Source organism: Seriola aureovittata, chromosome 21 (genome assembly GCF_021018895.1).
Source record: "Seriola aureovittata isolate HTS-2021-v1 ecotype China chromosome 21, ASM2101889v1, whole genome shotgun sequence".
In the NCBI taxonomy this organism is placed as follows: Eukaryota; Metazoa; Chordata; class Actinopteri; order Carangiformes; family Carangidae; genus Seriola; species Seriola aureovittata.
This window is the reverse complement of record NC_079384.1, coordinates 9,221,888-9,239,810: the sequence shown is the minus strand read 5'-3', so window position 1 is coordinate 9,239,810 and position 17,923 is coordinate 9,221,888. Positions and strand designations below refer to the sequence as shown.

Below are 17,923 nucleotides of genomic sequence, written 5' to 3'. Positions count from 1 at the left end.
AGTATAAAAAGAGATTTGACACAAAGGGTCCCTCTGCAACGCAAGTCCACAACGTAAGGTAACAATGTAAGACCCAACTAAGTTGATATTGCACTTATGTGGTGCAAATTCCCTTATGAAATTTGTGATGACTTCAAACTACACATTCACAGCAACAGGCAGTGTGCTTATGCAGTTTCCATCTAAAAACAAACCTGATGACAATTTAGACAATTCATTATCCATAGTAACCGTTCAGTCAATTAAGTCTGTCATCCAGATAAACCTCAAGAAAAATAAACCTAATCTCAACCATTAAAGGTGTTAACTTTAAATTTAAAAATGTTGGCACACCTACCTTCTGCAAGACAAGGTTAAAAGGTTAAGTAATAATACTTAGGGTTAGAGTTAGTTAATTTTTTAGTTAATTAGATTATGAAAATCTTTTTTGGAGGGGGAGCCCAGGGGCTGGTAATCGAGCCATGATAATATTTGGTGTTTCCTTCATTCATGCTGCTAACTCAAATTCTAGCAGCACAATCCAAGGCCTCATGTTGCTTGACCTGATAGAAATGATCTAACTGACAGAAAAAAAGAGAGCTGAAGCATTCCTAACCATGTTCATGTGAAATAAATCTGTGCAAGCCTCATTAGGATTGCACGAGGCAATATGGTGAGACAGACTTGAATAAACATGAAATTATCATGCAATCCTATTTAGCAAATGCAGTCTAAGTAAACAGCAGTGAGTTCAGTGTTCTCAGTACCTTTCAAAACGTTTTAGCAAATAAGGTCAAATTCGTGGCAGGCCTATTGTATTGCACTATACTGCATGCTCATGTTAATGCGTCCACCTCAGGTCCACCTCCTTTAAGTGTGTTTACATCACTGTCCAGTAAGACTCGCTCAAACCTCGGCAGCCTTCGCCTGTCTCCTCTCACGACCCGTCCGCTACACCCATAATTCCCCGCGCCAGGACAAGATGGAAGAAAGCAGCGACCGCCGGAGAACAATGTTTTGGCAATAAAACCCCTAAGCGGCGAATACAGAGACAATACAGGCACGTTTGAAACCAACTGCGGTCATGTGTAGGTGAGTGGGAAACTAAATTGACTTTTTATTTTTGGCGAGCGCTCGGCCTTTGTCGAGATTTAGGCGACGGAGACGTCTGGCTCGGCGCAAACGGGAGATGCAGTGAGAGCCAGCATCATTGTTTCTGTTGCATGGGCCGTAATGCGGGTTTTCAGTCGGGGCAGCTAGCCGCTAACTAGCTAGCTAGCTCGTGGCAGCTTGATTGTTATAAACACAGTCGCCTCGAAGCCTACAGTTTTATTTAGCTTGGCCACAGGATCTGGAGTCAACATGTACCGTAAGCGCCGAGGAATGTTTTTCTAGCTCTGTGTGCTGGTGAGCATTATCCCGTTGTAATTACAGCTAAAGTTAGCTATCAATAAATAGAGCGCCAGCGTTGCTCGCAGCCAGACAGATTTGATTTCACGAGCGTCATCAAAGCTTGGGAACTGGAGAATGAGCAATTCATGCCGCTGACCTGACTTCAAAGTAAACTGGCTGTTTAATTTCACCTTATCGACGGCTATTACACTCCTTTCTGACGATTTCATGCTATTTGGTTTAAGCTTGCTTCCACCACATAGTATCGCCGTTTAAACAGTCACTATATGAGTTAATAGCATCAAATCATGGATCCTTGTTTTAGCGTTAGCTAGCTTGATAGCAACACCGGGTTACGTTAGATTGGCCATAACGGATCAAATTATAAATGTATTGACTACAAACGGCTAATTTCAGCTCCAATAAGTTTGAGTGTTGATCTGACTTTATTTGAACGCGTGATTATGGTTTGTGGGACGTCTTGCATGATTGTTTTGATTGAAGACTTAAAGATAACGCTGATTGTGTCTCATTGTGGCTAGCCTGCTAGCTAACTATGCTAACTATTATGCATCACAAAAGCTCATCCGCTTTCTGTTGAATTCAGTGTCGCGCAGCCAAATGGTCGGTTGGTCTAGACTAAATAATAAATTCTCACTCCAGTCATTCTGCTGTACTCGTTTCGATGCACGTCCCGCTTAGTCACCCGACTGCGCCTGCCTAAAATCACTGAAATGTCTCGCCGGATTTGACCTAAATATTGTTTGTTTTAGGCAAGTGTAGTGAACCGATTCCTTTGCCAGTATTAGAACCAATGACGCTAGTTTTTGCATTCATGTTGGGTTATTAGCCAAAGATAGCACGTATTGTTGTCTAGCATGATTCAAAGGGTTAAAACAATAGTGATCTTTAGTAGAGATTTTATTTAGGCTACTATTCAAGTCACATGTGGTGCAAAATGTCGCAGGTAAAAACAAAACAATATGTAGATTAAATAATATAGAGACAATCTTTTTCTAATAGAACAAATTTGACTGAAACATTTCTCTTCTGAAGTTTCACTTATTTGATGGTATTTGACAATTTTTACTGTAAAGTCACTTAATTAAACCCTCATACACCATAGATCACTGACACCATTCATCCTTAATGTATGTTTCTCTGTACCTTTTTTAACCAACACCTAGGTATACATGAACCACATTACCTTATCTTCTCTTACAGTTTTCTTTTAATCAATCTTTTCTATTTGATGCATGCTATAGAGAAGTATTTTCACTTTCAAGCTCAGATGGCTGACCTCAGCCTTTTCAGTTTGGTAAAGAGGTGGTAATGGTTGCGTCTCTTTCACATATTTGTGAGATACTGATTTTTCTAGCGTGTAAGCTTTGGAAGGTTACTTGAGTAAGCTGTGCCAAAACCTTTGGTTGGAAGGGTTAAGATAAAGACTTGGGAAGTCTAGTAATAGCCTTGATTTTGTTGAAAACCTGTACAGTAAATTGAGTGGATCAGTGTTATCTCTTCTACACTGATACATAAATCACATTTAATTATTACCAGTATTTATTTATTTATTCCACTGTTAAAATTTTTTAATATGCTCTGCCTTATTTCAGCAAACCTGTACAAAGTAAAGAATTTATTTCAGTTTAAAGGTTTCTCCTGTTTTTTTCCCCCCAACAGTGTAAATTAAATGTATTTTGTGCAAAATATTCATTAAGGCTTCCAGTAACGTAACCAAGTGCTAAGCCCAATAAATCCAATCAAGTAATTAATGGTTGACTGAGGGGAAATTCTGAGAACAGTGAAGTGCATGCAGTACACACTGTGAAGGCTATGTAGCAGTGACTAAATTTACTTAACTGGCAATACTTGTAAGAGATTTTATAGCAAAGACAACATGTGACAATTACTTTGGATTTTATATACTTATTCATGTCTGTAATCATCAATACTTAACATGACATTTTAAATCTGCCCTCTCTTTCAGGATGTTCTCCTCCTGCATTCCTCTTTAGATTTATTGCCCTCCTTCTCCCCTGCACAAAGCAAAAGCACCACCATGAGTATTATCCAAGACAAATTAGGCAATGAGTTTTTGCGCAACGGTGGCATGGACCCCAATTTTGCACCAGGTATGCTTATGTTCAGCCACCTGCCACCCGTCACCAGTTTTACACGGCTGGCCTCCCAGTCCGTCATGGGCGAGCTTCCCCAGGAAATGATCCTGAAGAAAGAACGTGACTCACCTCCAGAACACCACGGCGCCACTGCTGCGAATACAGGGGGCTTCCTCCACAGCATGGGCATTAAGCAGGAGAGGCTAAGTGAGCTGGATTACCGTATGCCCCTCTATGGCGGGGGCGGAGGTGTAGGGGTGAACTGTGTTGGAGGGGGCGCGGGGAAGAGTGGCACTGACATGCCGGACATGTCTTTCGGCAACCACCACCAAAATCACCAGAACATGCTCCTGCATGACCTCAGCCTCAGCAATGTTCGTTCCCTTGGAGAACCGGTGAGGAAGCATGGTGGTTCTAAATATTGTTTCAAGTGATATATTGTTCAGTTGCCTTTTTCTGCTTAGTTTCCTTTTTTACTGCAAAGTCAGGAATTGTAATGTAAAGGCTTTTATTTAAAGATTGTTGTTTACTCTTACAATAGTGCCATCTGCAGACTGGTATACATACTCTGTTCTTTGTTCTTAGATGCCTGGAAGACCAGGTAAAGATCCAAAAGAGTCCGCAGGTCGAAGAGGGCGGAGGAGCAACGGGGACGGGCAGGGAGGCAAAGCCCGAAGGAAACGCAACGATGCTGCAAAGGTTAATCTCTTCTGTTTTCCTGCTCCCCTTCAGCACACCCAGAAAAATATGTGTTGTGTGGCTGAAAAATATCTGCACATTTATGCTAACAGAAGGTCAACAAAATGTTACTTGTACCACTTGTACTCATGGTTTTCTCCTTCTAGGCCATGATGTTGGATGCAGATGGAGCCTGCCTGTCCCCCAACTCAAAACCACATATCTGTGAGCACTGTAATGCTGCCTTCCGCAGCTCCTACCACTTGCGCAGACACGTGCTTATACACACAGGTGAGAGACTTTCGCTGCTTGTTAGTGCTTTACTCTTTTCCTTAGGCTTTCCACAGTTAAACTTTCTTTGCTGATCAGAGCTTTTATAGCAAAAAATATAAATTGATCTAAGATACACACATAACATGTTAAGTGAAAAGCAGAGCAGATACTGAGACAGTGTCTGCTTCTTTCTTCTATATAACACAATGTTGTGTCAGAATTTAATGCAGCTGACAAATTTTTATGAAATATTCAGTCCCATATCTTTTTGGAGGGAATCTGAATATGCAAGTGGGGATATGGCTATGTTGCCAAAGTTTGACAGAGTAAATACAAAATAAGATTTATCATTAATAAACATAACACTCTCAGAACAAAATCAATTTCAGGTAACAAAGCAACTGCACTCTTTGTGAGTCTTACTGATCTCCCCGTCAGTGCTTCAGTGGGAATTTATTTAAACCAGACAATCACTAAAGCCGGGGATGACTCAGTGATTACTCATGTATTTCTGGATGTCTTAGTCATTCTCTTTGCTGGGAATTCCTCATGTGGTTCTTTGAATTTGAACTCATAAGTGATTTAAAGGAAAATTCAGCTTTTTTACAGCCTCAATTTATTTAATTATTTTGTTTTGTCTTGATTTCTTCCTAGTGTTATTTTATCTGACAAACATTCTGTGTCGTCTAAAGTATTTAGTACAATTTAGACATGGGAATTATATATTGTATTAAACATTTTTCTGCAAAGGAGCCCTTTGCTGTTCTAAATCCATAAAGCTGTGCAGCTTCTTCAACATATCTGTTGATAGTTAGGGTGTAGACTGTTAATGTATGTGTATTCATGAACCATGCATTTGACAAAATGCCACAGGCTCCTTGTCATTGTGACCATGTGGTGAGCATAGTTATGTGACAGGCTGGGTGCATATTAATGTGGTGAGCGGATGGTTGTACTCTTGATCGCACAGGTGAGAGGCCTTTCCGGTGCAGTCAGTGTAACATGAGCTTCATTCAGAAGTACCTGCTCCAGCGGCACGAGAAGATCCACAGTGGTGAGTTTCTGTACTTGGATATGTAGTTAACGGAAGTGTTTTGGAACGAATGCCTTCACTTGTCTGCAGTTCATCAGTTTATAGAAACTGGAAAGATGCACTAATACTGTCACTGCTGACTTTTGCAGGAGAGAAGCCTTTTAGCTGTGACCAGTGTAATATGCGATTTATCCAGAAGTACCATATGGAGCGACACAAAAGGACACACAGTGGCGAGAAACCATATCGCTGCGATACCTGCCAACAAGTAGGCAACATAGTTTGTTTACTAAGTAGCTTCCCACCGCTTTCTTGTATTTTAAAATATCTTTCCTGTCACTATTGTATTTCATTTTGATGGATTTTAAATGGTCCTTTTATTGAATAGTATCTGAGTCATTATCATCATTAGCATGTAAGCAGTCTTAATTTTGTATTTCTGTACTTACCACACCCAAAGTCCCTTTTAAAGACCAGACTCAGTGGAATTTCTTGTCAGACAAGGTCAAGGAATATAATGTTCACGTGAAATGCGGTCATATAAACTAGCCAATTACCTCTGCCTTACTTCTGTTTTTAAGATAAGAAAATAATATTTTGAAACAAATGCAGTCCATCCAGTTGAGACTAAGCTCATACTTCTCTCTTTTGTCTGTCATCCCTCTGCCTACTTTTAGTTTTTCTCTAGAACAGACCGGTTACTGAAGCACAAACGGACTTGTGGAGAAGCCATAAAGAAGGGCCTGGACCCAAGCATGCTGGAGCTCAGCGAAGCGGAGCTTGGCCAGGGCAGCTATTCACTCACTCAGGGAAACTCTACCACCTCCGGACGCAAGAGGGCCAAGTCCAAAAACGGTGAGGGCGGTGAGCGCAAGAGGAAGAAGAATGCCTCAGCATCATTGGCAGCAGCCTCATCCTCTGGGGGGATGGCCCGTGACCTGGGCCTGCAGGACTTCAGCATGGAGCACCCCTCAGGCTCTGGCCCCAGCATGCAGGGACGTACTCCCAAATTGGTCTTTAAAAAAGCTGGCCGCAAGGGTCTTGACAAGGGTCTCCTCTCTCTGGAAGACAGTGCTGATGGACAAAAACTGTTGGGCCAGAAGCCTGGCTCCATGGATCATGTGGAGGGTTCTGGCCTTGACAACATGGGTCTACTCCAGGGAGCCGGGGGCAACAAGCAGGGGCCCACCACCAGCAGCAACTACGATGATGCAATGCAGTTTGTGAAAAAGCGGCGCTACCTCCATGCAGTTAACAATGACTATGGAGCTGGCTCACTGCACATGGCAACCCAGGGCAGTAGTGTAATCCAGGGCTCCCTGGGGCCCGAGCCCACACTGGCCATGCTGGACTCGTCGCCTTTGGAACTCAAGCATGACAAGTCGGGCATTCCAGATGAGGTACTGCAAAGCCTGCTAGACCATTATAGCCATAAGCCAGAGGGGACACACCACCATGACGTGACTTTCGACCTGTCAGACCATCCACACCATGTTGACCTCCAACCAGCAGCCCCTGTTACTCCGGAGTTGGAGGATGACTCGCCCAATGGTGGTGATAAGACAGCAGTGATGAGCGAGTACTCAAAATTCCTTCTGCAGGCCCTGGAGCGCACCAGCCATAGTGGACCCTTCCCCAGCCTTGGCCCAACAGGGCCTTTCCCACTCCTGTCTAGCAGCTCCAGTCCCACAGGGCCCCTGTTCTCTGACAAACACGTGTACACCACATCCCCTCTGGATTGCGGCTACCCGCCTGCTGTCTCCTCCCCATTGCCCATCGCCGCCCCTTCATCAACCTCCTCCTCGTCCTCCTCAAAGTCCCACTATGGCATGCTCGTCGGCTCGCCCTCCCAGGCAGGCTACCACCTCAGCTTGGAATCTACCAGCCACCAGCAGCTGACTCCATCTCAGGAGCTGACTGAGCAGTTGGAGAAGCAGCACTCCCCCGGCGCCTTCAACCTACCTCCCCAGGACCTGACTGCCCCGGCAGAGGGTTCCAAGGGGCAGCAGCCCAAGGCTGGAGGCAGCGCTGCACCCACCAACGGTTCCAGCTACCCAGACCTGTCCCCACTGAACCCCCCTAAAGAAACCACGTACCAGATTGAGAACTTCGCCCAGGCCTTTGGCTCCCAGTTCAAGTCAGGGCGCCGGACCCCTCTGAGCTATGGCAGTGATCCTGGGGCAGAGGTCGACCACCGAATACGGACTCCAGTGTCAGAATTCTCAGGGTATACCAGTTTGTTAGCTGACGTCAGTGAGCCAGTGAGTACAGGATCAAAAACCCCGACAAGCCAAAGTTTCAGATAAGGGTCAAACAAGGTGAATCCAGTGGGGGCTGTTCTGTTACTGTCCATACAGTCCCTATACCCATCCTAATTTTGTTCTTGTAGCAAAGTTTTGTTTTTTAAACACTGCCATTAAATGTTAATACAAAAATGACCAGGGAGGGTCTTCCATGGCCTCAAATGCAATTTTTCTTTTTTTTTTTTTTCTTTTTTAAATATTCTCATTTTTATTATGTATTTAGTCGCTTAATTTTTGTTTAAGAGTAGTGATTTTGATATGAACGTACCGTAGATTTAAATGTAATTTAAAACATTTAGAGGGTAGCTATAAACTTGCTTGATTTTTTTTTTTTTTCTTCTACTTCTTTCCTGAACCCTTGTGTTTTACCAATCATCATACCATTCATTGTAAAGTAATAATGAATAATGTTGATAACTTCAATAATAATAACATTTGTGGCAGGGAAAGGCCCAGAATTCAAATGGCAAAAAAATATATATTGTCTGTTACAAGAAACGTTTTAACTCAGGAAAATAGGCAAAATTGTGTAATAAGACTTTGTATTATGAGATGCAATTAGCACAGTTTTTACAGGTGTACTTTGAGACTACAAAGCTTTGATTTTGTTTTTATGTTGTTGTTTTTTTAACTCGTCAGAACAACAAATTACAATACATGATCATGTTTGGTTTCTACTGCGTGTAGCTTTGTCGAGATTATGGTACTGTTGTGTCAATGTGAAGACATCCACATTTCTTTTGAGAGCCACATGTGTACACGAGGTAGTGCAAATTTTAGTGGAGTTCAGCCCATGGTGCGCACACAGCATGTTCTGAGGTGAAGAGGATGCTTGAACATAACTGACTTGTTTTATCGACACACAGTGTCAGTTGTTGACGCCTGTCAACTCCTCTGGTTGTGCCCGCCAGTGGCCAGTAGAAAAGACAGCTTAGACAAACTTCTACCCAGCTCCATCATGGCTGTCTCAGAATGCAATGCACGCCAATCCGTGATCTTTTAACATGATGTTGCTGAAGTGATTTCTTTTTCTTTTTCTTTTTAAAAAACAAAAAACAGAAAAAAAACAAGTCACCACTTTTCTGCTCCACTCCTTGCTGTTCCTTTTTGTGTCAATGAAATCAAACAAGCACTTTTTAAACAAATCATCATTGGAAACAACAACAACCCATTCAATTTGCATATGTGATACGTGAGTATTATGCTAATGATTATTAATATTATTTTAAGAGGAGAAAACTGTGAATGGGGGTCGGGAGGGAGGGAGGGAGGGAGGTGTGGGTGGGAAGGAGGGAGGGAGGGAGGGAGGCATGGATGGTGGGTGGGTGGGTGGGTGACTGGGAGGGAGGAAGGGGAGGGCTGGATTATTGTTTATTGGGGTTTGATAGGGGTTGACTAGGCATGACCATGGGCATTTAAATGTATTTTGTTGCTTTTTCTCAAGGGTAGAAGAGAGGGGGAGGGGCGGGGGATCTTTTTCTTACGGTTTGTCGGGTGATGTTGTAAAAAGATGATTTGCCATAATTTTGTTATACAATATTTTGAGAGTACCTCTTTGTATTTAAGTGTTTTGAGAGACGGGCTGACATGCTGGAACCCTTATATCTTTAATCCCATGGGTATGTTGGATGCATACCCAAACCCTTTTATTTATTCTCCACTAGCCACAACAGAACTCAGTAGCAGATATTTTTTTGGCATGTAATCACCGGACCTACACCCCTACCCCCTTCCCTCTTCTTATTTTTAATGATTTTGTTTTTAACCCCACTGTTTTAGTAATTGCAAGAAACTGCTTCAAAAAAAAAAAAACAGCTCAGCAACTGAAGTTATACCCACCTTCCCTCCCCAAATTGCAGCCCTGCACTCACAAGAATAAACAATGGCCTTCTTTGTCTTCCGTGGCTAAAGCCATTCTATCCCGGCAGCCAGGGTTGATATTTAATTTAGTTGATTTCCTGTGAGACCCCCCCCCCCCTTTTCCTTTTCCTATGTCTGTGAGCTCCACAGCCAAGAGACTTTGAAGCTGCTCAGATCACAGGGAACAAAGACTGACTGACCAGCCACTTCACTCCAAACACACACTATGCTTTTAAAGGAGAGAAAAAAAAAGACAATAAGATTGACCTAAATATACCTCATATCACTAAAGCGTAAGAAAGCAGGGACACGCGTTTCATGTATGTAGTGGAAATATTTGTAGTATAGGTTCGACATATTGTATAATCATTTAACACTGCCTGTGTTTACAATTATAGAGCGAATGACTCAAAATGCAAATGTATTTTTTTTTTTTTCTGTAAAAACATCCACGCCAAGCAGTGTTGCATTCTAGATGCCTCATAGAACATTCATTTTCTCATGTTATATCCCTTATTTTTGTTACTTGCCATAATGTGTTTTGATATGATCTCTAGAAGGATATTGTTTACAAAAATGTACAAAAACACTAAAAATGTGTGTTCTCAATTTTTTTTTGAGTTTTTCTCCAGTATGCATGATAAAGACATTTTTGTATGGCTTTTTTCTGTCACCTCAATACCAAATTTTGTAGCAGAAGCCTCCCCATTCCTTTGTCTTATTTGTTCTAGACCCCTTGTGATATGATTTCCCAGGCTGTACCTGTTATTGAGATGATGAACGGATTAGAGAAGCCAATAAAAACTTTTTGTTACAAAAAAAAAAGTACGTGGTGTGTGTGGTTTTCTTTTTAAAAGCACTGAAAGTTCCTGCAAGAGTCAACCTTCAGCTTTGTCAGTAACGGCTGAAAGATGCCCAGATAGATATGTGTTTTCCAGTTTCTGCTGCTTTGTTGTACATGACCCTGATTTGAAAGGGCTGGTTGTCCAGGTGAATCATAGTGTTGGAAAGCCAGGAGTCCACTGGTGTGGTGAGGTGTGTCCAGATTTTATTAAAGCCACAGTGCTACAATCTGAAAATAACAAAAGTCCTGCACTCAAAATGTTTCAAAGCAGTAGATTATATCAAAAGTAAATATCGAGTAATTTTTTTTATCTATTCCAATGCACAAATTTTCCTCAAAGAGCTTTACAATCTACAAAACTACAAACAAACACCAGTACTCTTAAAATTGTACTACAGCACAGTACGAGTAAAGGTATAATAATAATAAGAAGAAACTGTTGCATCCTGCTACTGTATGAGTGCACATCCAAATAGCCTGAAGTCAGGAGGAAAACCCCTGTTTCCTTTGTTTTTATTGTTTGTTTTGATTGAGTTCTCACACTACTGGAGAATTCAGGAGTAAACAGGCAGGATGGTGCAGCAGCACAATAAACATGCTATGCCAAATGAGAGGTTTATAGTTTAACAATCTGAGTTTTATGCAGGCATGCTTGCAATGGATGCACCTTGATCCCCCTGTGAATGAATCCAGTTTACAACCTGTGATGTGATGAGAATATGTTTTTAGCACAATTCGCTCAGTCATCCTGCAATTTAGACACAAGGCCTTGTTGCCAGAGGATGGAGCTGTTTTTCTTGAGGAACATTGACAGTTACATTGACTTTAAAACACAAACATTTCCCCAAAATTATTGGCATATTGTACAAATGGCCTTATTAATGGGTGCTGGGATGTCAGAGTTAAATGCAGTGTCAACAAGATTCTTTTGCTTTCACACGACTTCATGCTGTTTACGCCTGACGGCTGTGAAAAACCTGTTTCCAAGAGACTTAAGAGATGCTAGAGTGTTTCACTGCTCTTACGGCCGTTGGCTCTTACATGGATCAGATAAGCAGCTTTAACTCTGTCGTAGTTTGTGAATGCATGTCTCAATAGCCTCAAATTAAAAGGAGTAAACTGTTGTCTCTAGGTCTCGACCCAAACATCACTATCAGATAAGTTATAATCAGCCCATAACCATAAGTTTTCATTAACCATAACCAAGAGCTTTAATTTCCTGACGTGAATCATGCCTAAACTGTAGTTTATTTGCTAATATAACCACAATCTTTCCCTAATCTTAACCATACTGTAGTTGCCATGCACAGATATTGTAGAAAGTGAGATATTGTTTATAAAAAAAAAAAAAAAACTGAACATAGTTTGGGCTTTTTTCAGAATTGTCCTGTACTGACATTCTTGTCTGGCAATAGACAGACACAACCTGTTTTTCAGGTCAATTGTAAATATTTATGCAAATCAGTGGCTTCTTGTCTTATTTCAGTTGCTTTCATAATGTAATCGTTCAAGCGTAGATGAGGAGACATTCTAATTAATAGTAGTAATGTAGTGTCAACATACAGTTGAATAAATGAGTGGAGAAACATAATAAATGCAGATACTTCCCCAGGAGTCACTGAGTATGAAGGATATCATGGGCAATGGCCTTTAGAGTCATTAGAGCTCAACCTAGGGGGAGAATTTGGAGCAACATGTTAGACAGAGTTTCACTTCACCTCTTGACCCTTTCATGAACATCAAGTTCTAATCCCAGCTGCCATTGCCAGGAACAGCATGTTGGGTGGGGTTAATGGTGGCAATGAACTGTAAGTGACTTTGGACTTCCAGTTAGCAAGTGGACACAAAGGCAGTTATTGCTCACAGCGACGTGTCCATAAAACCTGGGAGGGAAAAATGAAGCTGGGGAATAATCGATGTATCTCTATTTGAACATTTTCCTCCTTTGGAACAAATGTGATAATAAACTAAACCCAATTCAAAAGTTAAGAATTAGTATTTGGAAATTTTAATTTTATCAATATAATTTTGTTGTGGAGTGAGCAGTTATCAGCTTAATAGTGTGTAATTAACTATGTAAAATTAAATTTATTTATATAGAGTGAGTCTTTCTTTTGGACCCCACTGTATGTTGTTCTACTTGAGGAACAGGTATTTTTCCCGGCAGACATTTTGACTTGTTATAAAAGGAAAAAAGGCACCCCTGAAACTGAAGCAGCTAAATGGAATTAAGCCAACATTAAGTATTTATACCTGTGATATTCCCACTGTGACATGTTAAAATGTCTTCAGTGAAAGAGGCCTGTTGATATTTCTCCACATAATTTTACTTCAACCCCAGAAACACCAAGGAATGTTCAGTGTGTGTCACATCCTTTTTGGTCAGTAAAGCAATGGGATTTATGGGAAATTAATAGTATTGGACACAACTGGCGTGATTTATATCGACTATTTGTGGGAAAGGTAAGGTATATCATTGATACATTATGTTAATAATATTAAGATATAATCTAATGATCTATAAAGGACTAAACCGTCAACCTCCTGACAATTACAATTATGTGTGTTCATATTTCAATTTGTAAATTAAATCTATTGAAATATATATTTCAAGAGTTTGACATTCAGATCAAGAATAAGTCTTTTTTTTTTCGGGCTTTTTGTGCCTTTATTGGATAGCACAGTAGAGAGACAGGAAATGGGGAGGCAGAGAGAGGGGGAATGACATGCAGGTAGGGGCTTGTCCGATGCGGGACTCGAACCGGGGCCATCTGCAGCGAGGACTGTAGCCTCATCCAACTGAGCTACTCGACGCCCCCAAGAATAAGTTTTATGTGTTTGTTAGATTATCATTATTGAAACTTTAGGCCTATTTATTACACAAACGTAAAACCTAAATAATTAAGATATACACTAGTTTTTGTCCAATGCTAGTTAATGTATAAAGACACTTTTCAGTCCATTAGAGAGTGACAGCAGGTTCTAATCCAGAGTTCATTTGAACACATTTTTGAAAAAGCTGTGTTTTTAATGGTCAGAAATGCCAGCATAGTATTGATGGAAGCCTAAAACAGACAATATGTTATTCAACATGCTAAAAATATGTTATTATTAGTGTTGTTAATTTGCATTGATGCCCAAAAATTGAGTTATCAGATGTGTTGTTATTAATCTAAGTCACACATTTGGGTTTGTTTTTTGTTTTTGCTGTTGTTACCAACATAGACATCTCTGTTTGCTGTGTTACTTCACTTTTAGTTAAAAGATATTTTATCTTTAAGTTATGTCATTTTTCCACTGACACCCATGATGACGCTCAAGTGGCGTAAGAGTTGTTTCATGTGTCCATTCAGATAAGTAACTGGGATTAAGGTCAATTTGGAAGTAATAGAATTTTTGGATGTTGGAGGGATGATATCTCAAAGTTCTCATTAAACTTTAAATTTAAAAACATTATGTAACATTATGACTTCTTTTCTTAAAATGACAGTTTAAAGCACACACACATATATGTCTTTTTTTCTTTTTTACTGTTTTACTGTTTACACCAGGATTGCATTATCTCACATCTTATGACGTTTTTAAATCAAAGGTCACCTGATCCTTCATCCCACCCCATTTTATTGGCCGCCTAGTTTCCGATAACGCTGTTGTCAGTGGACTGAATCACTTTCTGAAACATGTTTAGACTCGTTCATGCTAGTATTAGGCTTCATGGAAAATTCTTCTTTAGTTGTGTTGTGTGGACACAGTCATGTTTTAAGTGGGCCAGTGGAGAAATCGTGTTTGCAGAGCTGGTCCCGGGGTGACATGATGGCCGGTGGAACTGCCATAAATTCATTAAAAAACACTAGCAAGGAATGTAGCCTTTGTTCCTCTTTTTCATTACTGCCCCTCTCAGTAACTTATAAAGTCTAACCCCGAGATGTACACAGGAAACTATACTACGTACCTTAGAAGGAAACTGAACATTGTTATTAATGACAAACAGCAGTGCTGTATGAATAAAGCAAGTTAATACACATTGTTTGTCATTAGTATTTTTCTTTTTCATTTTATGTCATAGAAAACCTCCAATTCTGTTTTACATGTTCCCAGCTATGGAGATAAGTCCCAGGAAAAATGTTTAAAAAAAAAAAAAAAAAATGTTTATGTGACATCACTCTGTGCCAGCGTGATGTGCTGCGCTTTATATAGGACAATGATAATAACTTCTGTCAGTGAACTCTTTCCCCTGCTGTAAAGCTCCCACCTAATTTAACATACTGGCATCTTTCCAACTCTGACAGGGAGTAGATGGAAGTCCCAGTCTTGACTTGAGTTGACATTAGCCCTTTGGTTTGACCCAGGCACATTGCAAATCCACAACATGGTCTACATATGTATTTACTCTTATCACTGACTTCTTACTGGCAGACACCATTGCTTCCTTCTTGTGTTTTTCCACAACTTTGGTATCAGAACGTTGGGTTACAAGAACCATTTTACAAGCTTCATACTCAAATGATGTAAAGAGTGGAAACTCTATATCAAGAAAGCAAAAATAACCATTTTAGGACTAACACAGTCCATAAATAACTATCAGTTTAGCTTGGGAGTCATGAGATTTCAAGTAAAGCAGAACTCTAAACATAATGAACAAATGTGCAGGTTTTAATCTGTATGTTTCAATCTGGGTGATGAATGTATTGTTTATTGATTATATTTCAATTCCAGGTTGTGGATTGCAAGTCTTCAGATGGTCAACTGTACCATATGAGAAGTTAGGATGTTATCTGACCTCAGCTTATAAAGCTGTAAAACAATCAATCGATGAGTCAATCAACAGAATAATAATCTGCAACTATTTTGATAATCCATTAACCATTTTAATTTTTTTTTTTTTATAGCAAAAATGCCAAATATTTAGTGGTTGCTGCTTCTCAGTTGCAAGGAGCTCTTCTTTGTCTTATGTTATAATAAACTGTAAATGTTAGGGTTTCATACTGTAAATCAGAAGAAACAAGACATTTGAAGATATCACCTTGGGCCAAATTTGGACATGAAGTTTTAAATATTTTCAGACATTTATAGGTCAAATGATTAATCAATGAATCCCCAAAATGAGGAGATTAATGGATCATGAAAATAATCATTAGTTGCAGCCTTACCTGCTTGCTTTACTTATTTTTTTCATAGTTAGCTAAGATTACTTACCTTATAATAAATTAATTATTAAATTAAATGCAACAACACTTCATTTGTCGATATAATTTCAGGTACATATTGAAAATCAGAGAGTGTATTTCTATCCAAAATCAGCCGTTCTTTAGCGGTCACCACAGCCTTTGAACCCTGTTCAGTTTGAGGTTGGCCAACAAAAAAATTATTTTAGTATTGTCACATGCCCCCTGTGTAATTTTAAGACAAGCTCTGAAGATTCAGTTAAGTGGTTGCTGGGATAATTTCAGACTGTGCATCCAAGAGACCATTTGTCAAATGGTTAGTATGGACAACACTTCTTTTCTTTGAATAGATGAAATTTGTCCAGTGTCCGGACTTTCTATAGCTCTGATTTCTGTGACACACGTTCCAGCCATTAACAAAAACCATAAACTGACAGATAAAATCAAATACATAAAGATAAACGGCAGTGTTCTTTTCTGGGCAGGAAACATACTTTAGCAGACAGTCCTGCCCTCGGAGGAGTGGCTAATGATCAAAACTAACAGCGGAGGACACCTGAGCCCTCATCATTTAAGGTTTTGAGGGCACTAAAGCCACTTCCACTCAAAACCCGTTTTCTTTCTTGTGGTGAAGTTTTATCCTCAAGTTCTTTTTCAATGGCTGGAAAATTCAAACTCCTGTCCTTCCTCTGGCTAGTTGTAGCCTGTTTTGGTAAGTTATTATTTTAATATTACCTTTAAAACCTACACATGTTAAAAATCTTCGTAAGTTGTTAGACTCTGATAGAGGGGGTAGCTCAGATAATAGTAAGTTCAATTATCAAGTATGTCAGGGAGAATTATAAGAAATCCAGAGTGCATCATAAAATGTTGAAATTTTATTGAATTTTAGGCTTCAGTAAGTTTCTCCCCAAAGCAAAGATATTTTCCACACACAGTTGATGGTTTAGAAAGTTTTTAATAAGCAGCAGATAAAAATGAGATTTTGATGGAAGATGAAACCTAGGCATTGCTGCCTTCAGTTCTTTGTCTGTTGAAAGTGTATTCAATCTCTCAAGCTTGTTGTTTTCAGTTTTTTTTGTTACCTTATTGTTTCCAGACAAATTCAAAAACCAGATATTCAATTATTTATGAATCAACAGTTAGAATAAAGGCACAATTTGCATAATTTCCTCAAGCTTGGCTGTACAGCCTTTTTTTTTTTTTTTTTTTACATCTGGATTGGTTTGGTTCACACACAAGCAAATGTAAATATTTGACTAGTGTATTGATGCAGACAATCTGACCTTACTTTATGACCCTGTTGTTACCCTACCTACCTTTAGAAAGCTATTCCAGTCAAGGAAGAATCCAGATCGAGACTATATCCTCTAGTCTGGGTCTGGTTAATACTTAAAAGGATTGAAACCTAAATTAGGTTTACGTGAACTTTAAAGGGCACATGTAGAACCTGTTATTTTTAGTTTTGGGGGTTCATATGAATTGATGTAATTACAGTAAAAGACCTTTCTCTCCCCTTGTTTTGTATCAAATTTGTCACCATAAAATGGAAAAACGGATAACAATATGTATTTTATTTCAATGTATGTCTTTGTGTTGACTTGTTTTCATTTAGATCTTCCATAAATGTAATAATAAATAAAAGAATATATACTTATGTTTCATGGCACTCTAATAAATCCCTTTCCTGAGAGCCTTACAGCATCTAGGATATTGTTTATGGGCGGAAAGGAGTTCATCTAATTTAATAATATAATGATTATGATAATAACTTTAATAACAATGAAACTAGTGGACTGATTATTCTTCTGTTTCAGGCTGTTACAAAACTAAACATTTGATAACCCAAATTCCTTTTATACAATGAAGAGCTGGATTTCAGGTTGTCAGTATAAAATATGGCTGTGCCACACCTCGTTCACCAGCCACCCTTTAAAATGTAACTCTCAGTGCCCTTATTAGTACTTTTTATCTTCAGGTAAAGAAGACTCTCTGCCCGTAAACCCATAAATCATGTTGCTGTATCATAAACCTGTATGTAATTCTATCAGGCATGTCGTTTGGCCATGACTGATACTGGCCTGTGTTAATAATGTGATAGAGATAAGGTTGCATTATCAAGGAAGGCTAATTTGAAAAAGTGACTAATTTTTAAGAGTAATACGTTGTTATCCTTTCCCCTTGTATCTCATATATAATCTTGCCAGATCTGGGGATCTGCTAAATAGATTAAATTGTTATAGCGGAGTTGATTTTCTTTGTTGTCTAATTTGATT

General features: G+C 39.5%; 1 protein-coding gene across 1 annotated transcript; it reads left to right on the top strand.

The window, feature by feature from the left end:
* Positions 1-933: 933 nt before the first annotated feature.
* znf281b (zinc finger protein 281b) lies at positions 934-7,913 on the top strand. The gene is made up of 7 exons (XM_056365194.1): positions 934-1,071; positions 3,362-3,886; positions 4,077-4,190; positions 4,337-4,460; positions 5,413-5,496; positions 5,625-5,743; positions 6,153-7,913. Exons 2-7 carry the CDS (start codon positions 3,434-3,436, stop codon positions 7,779-7,781), a joined length of 2,523 nt encoding a protein of 840 aa, XP_056221169.1. The 5' UTR covers positions 934-1,071; positions 3,362-3,433; the 3' UTR covers positions 7,782-7,913.
* The last annotated feature ends 10,010 nt before the right edge of the window (positions 7,914-17,923 follow it).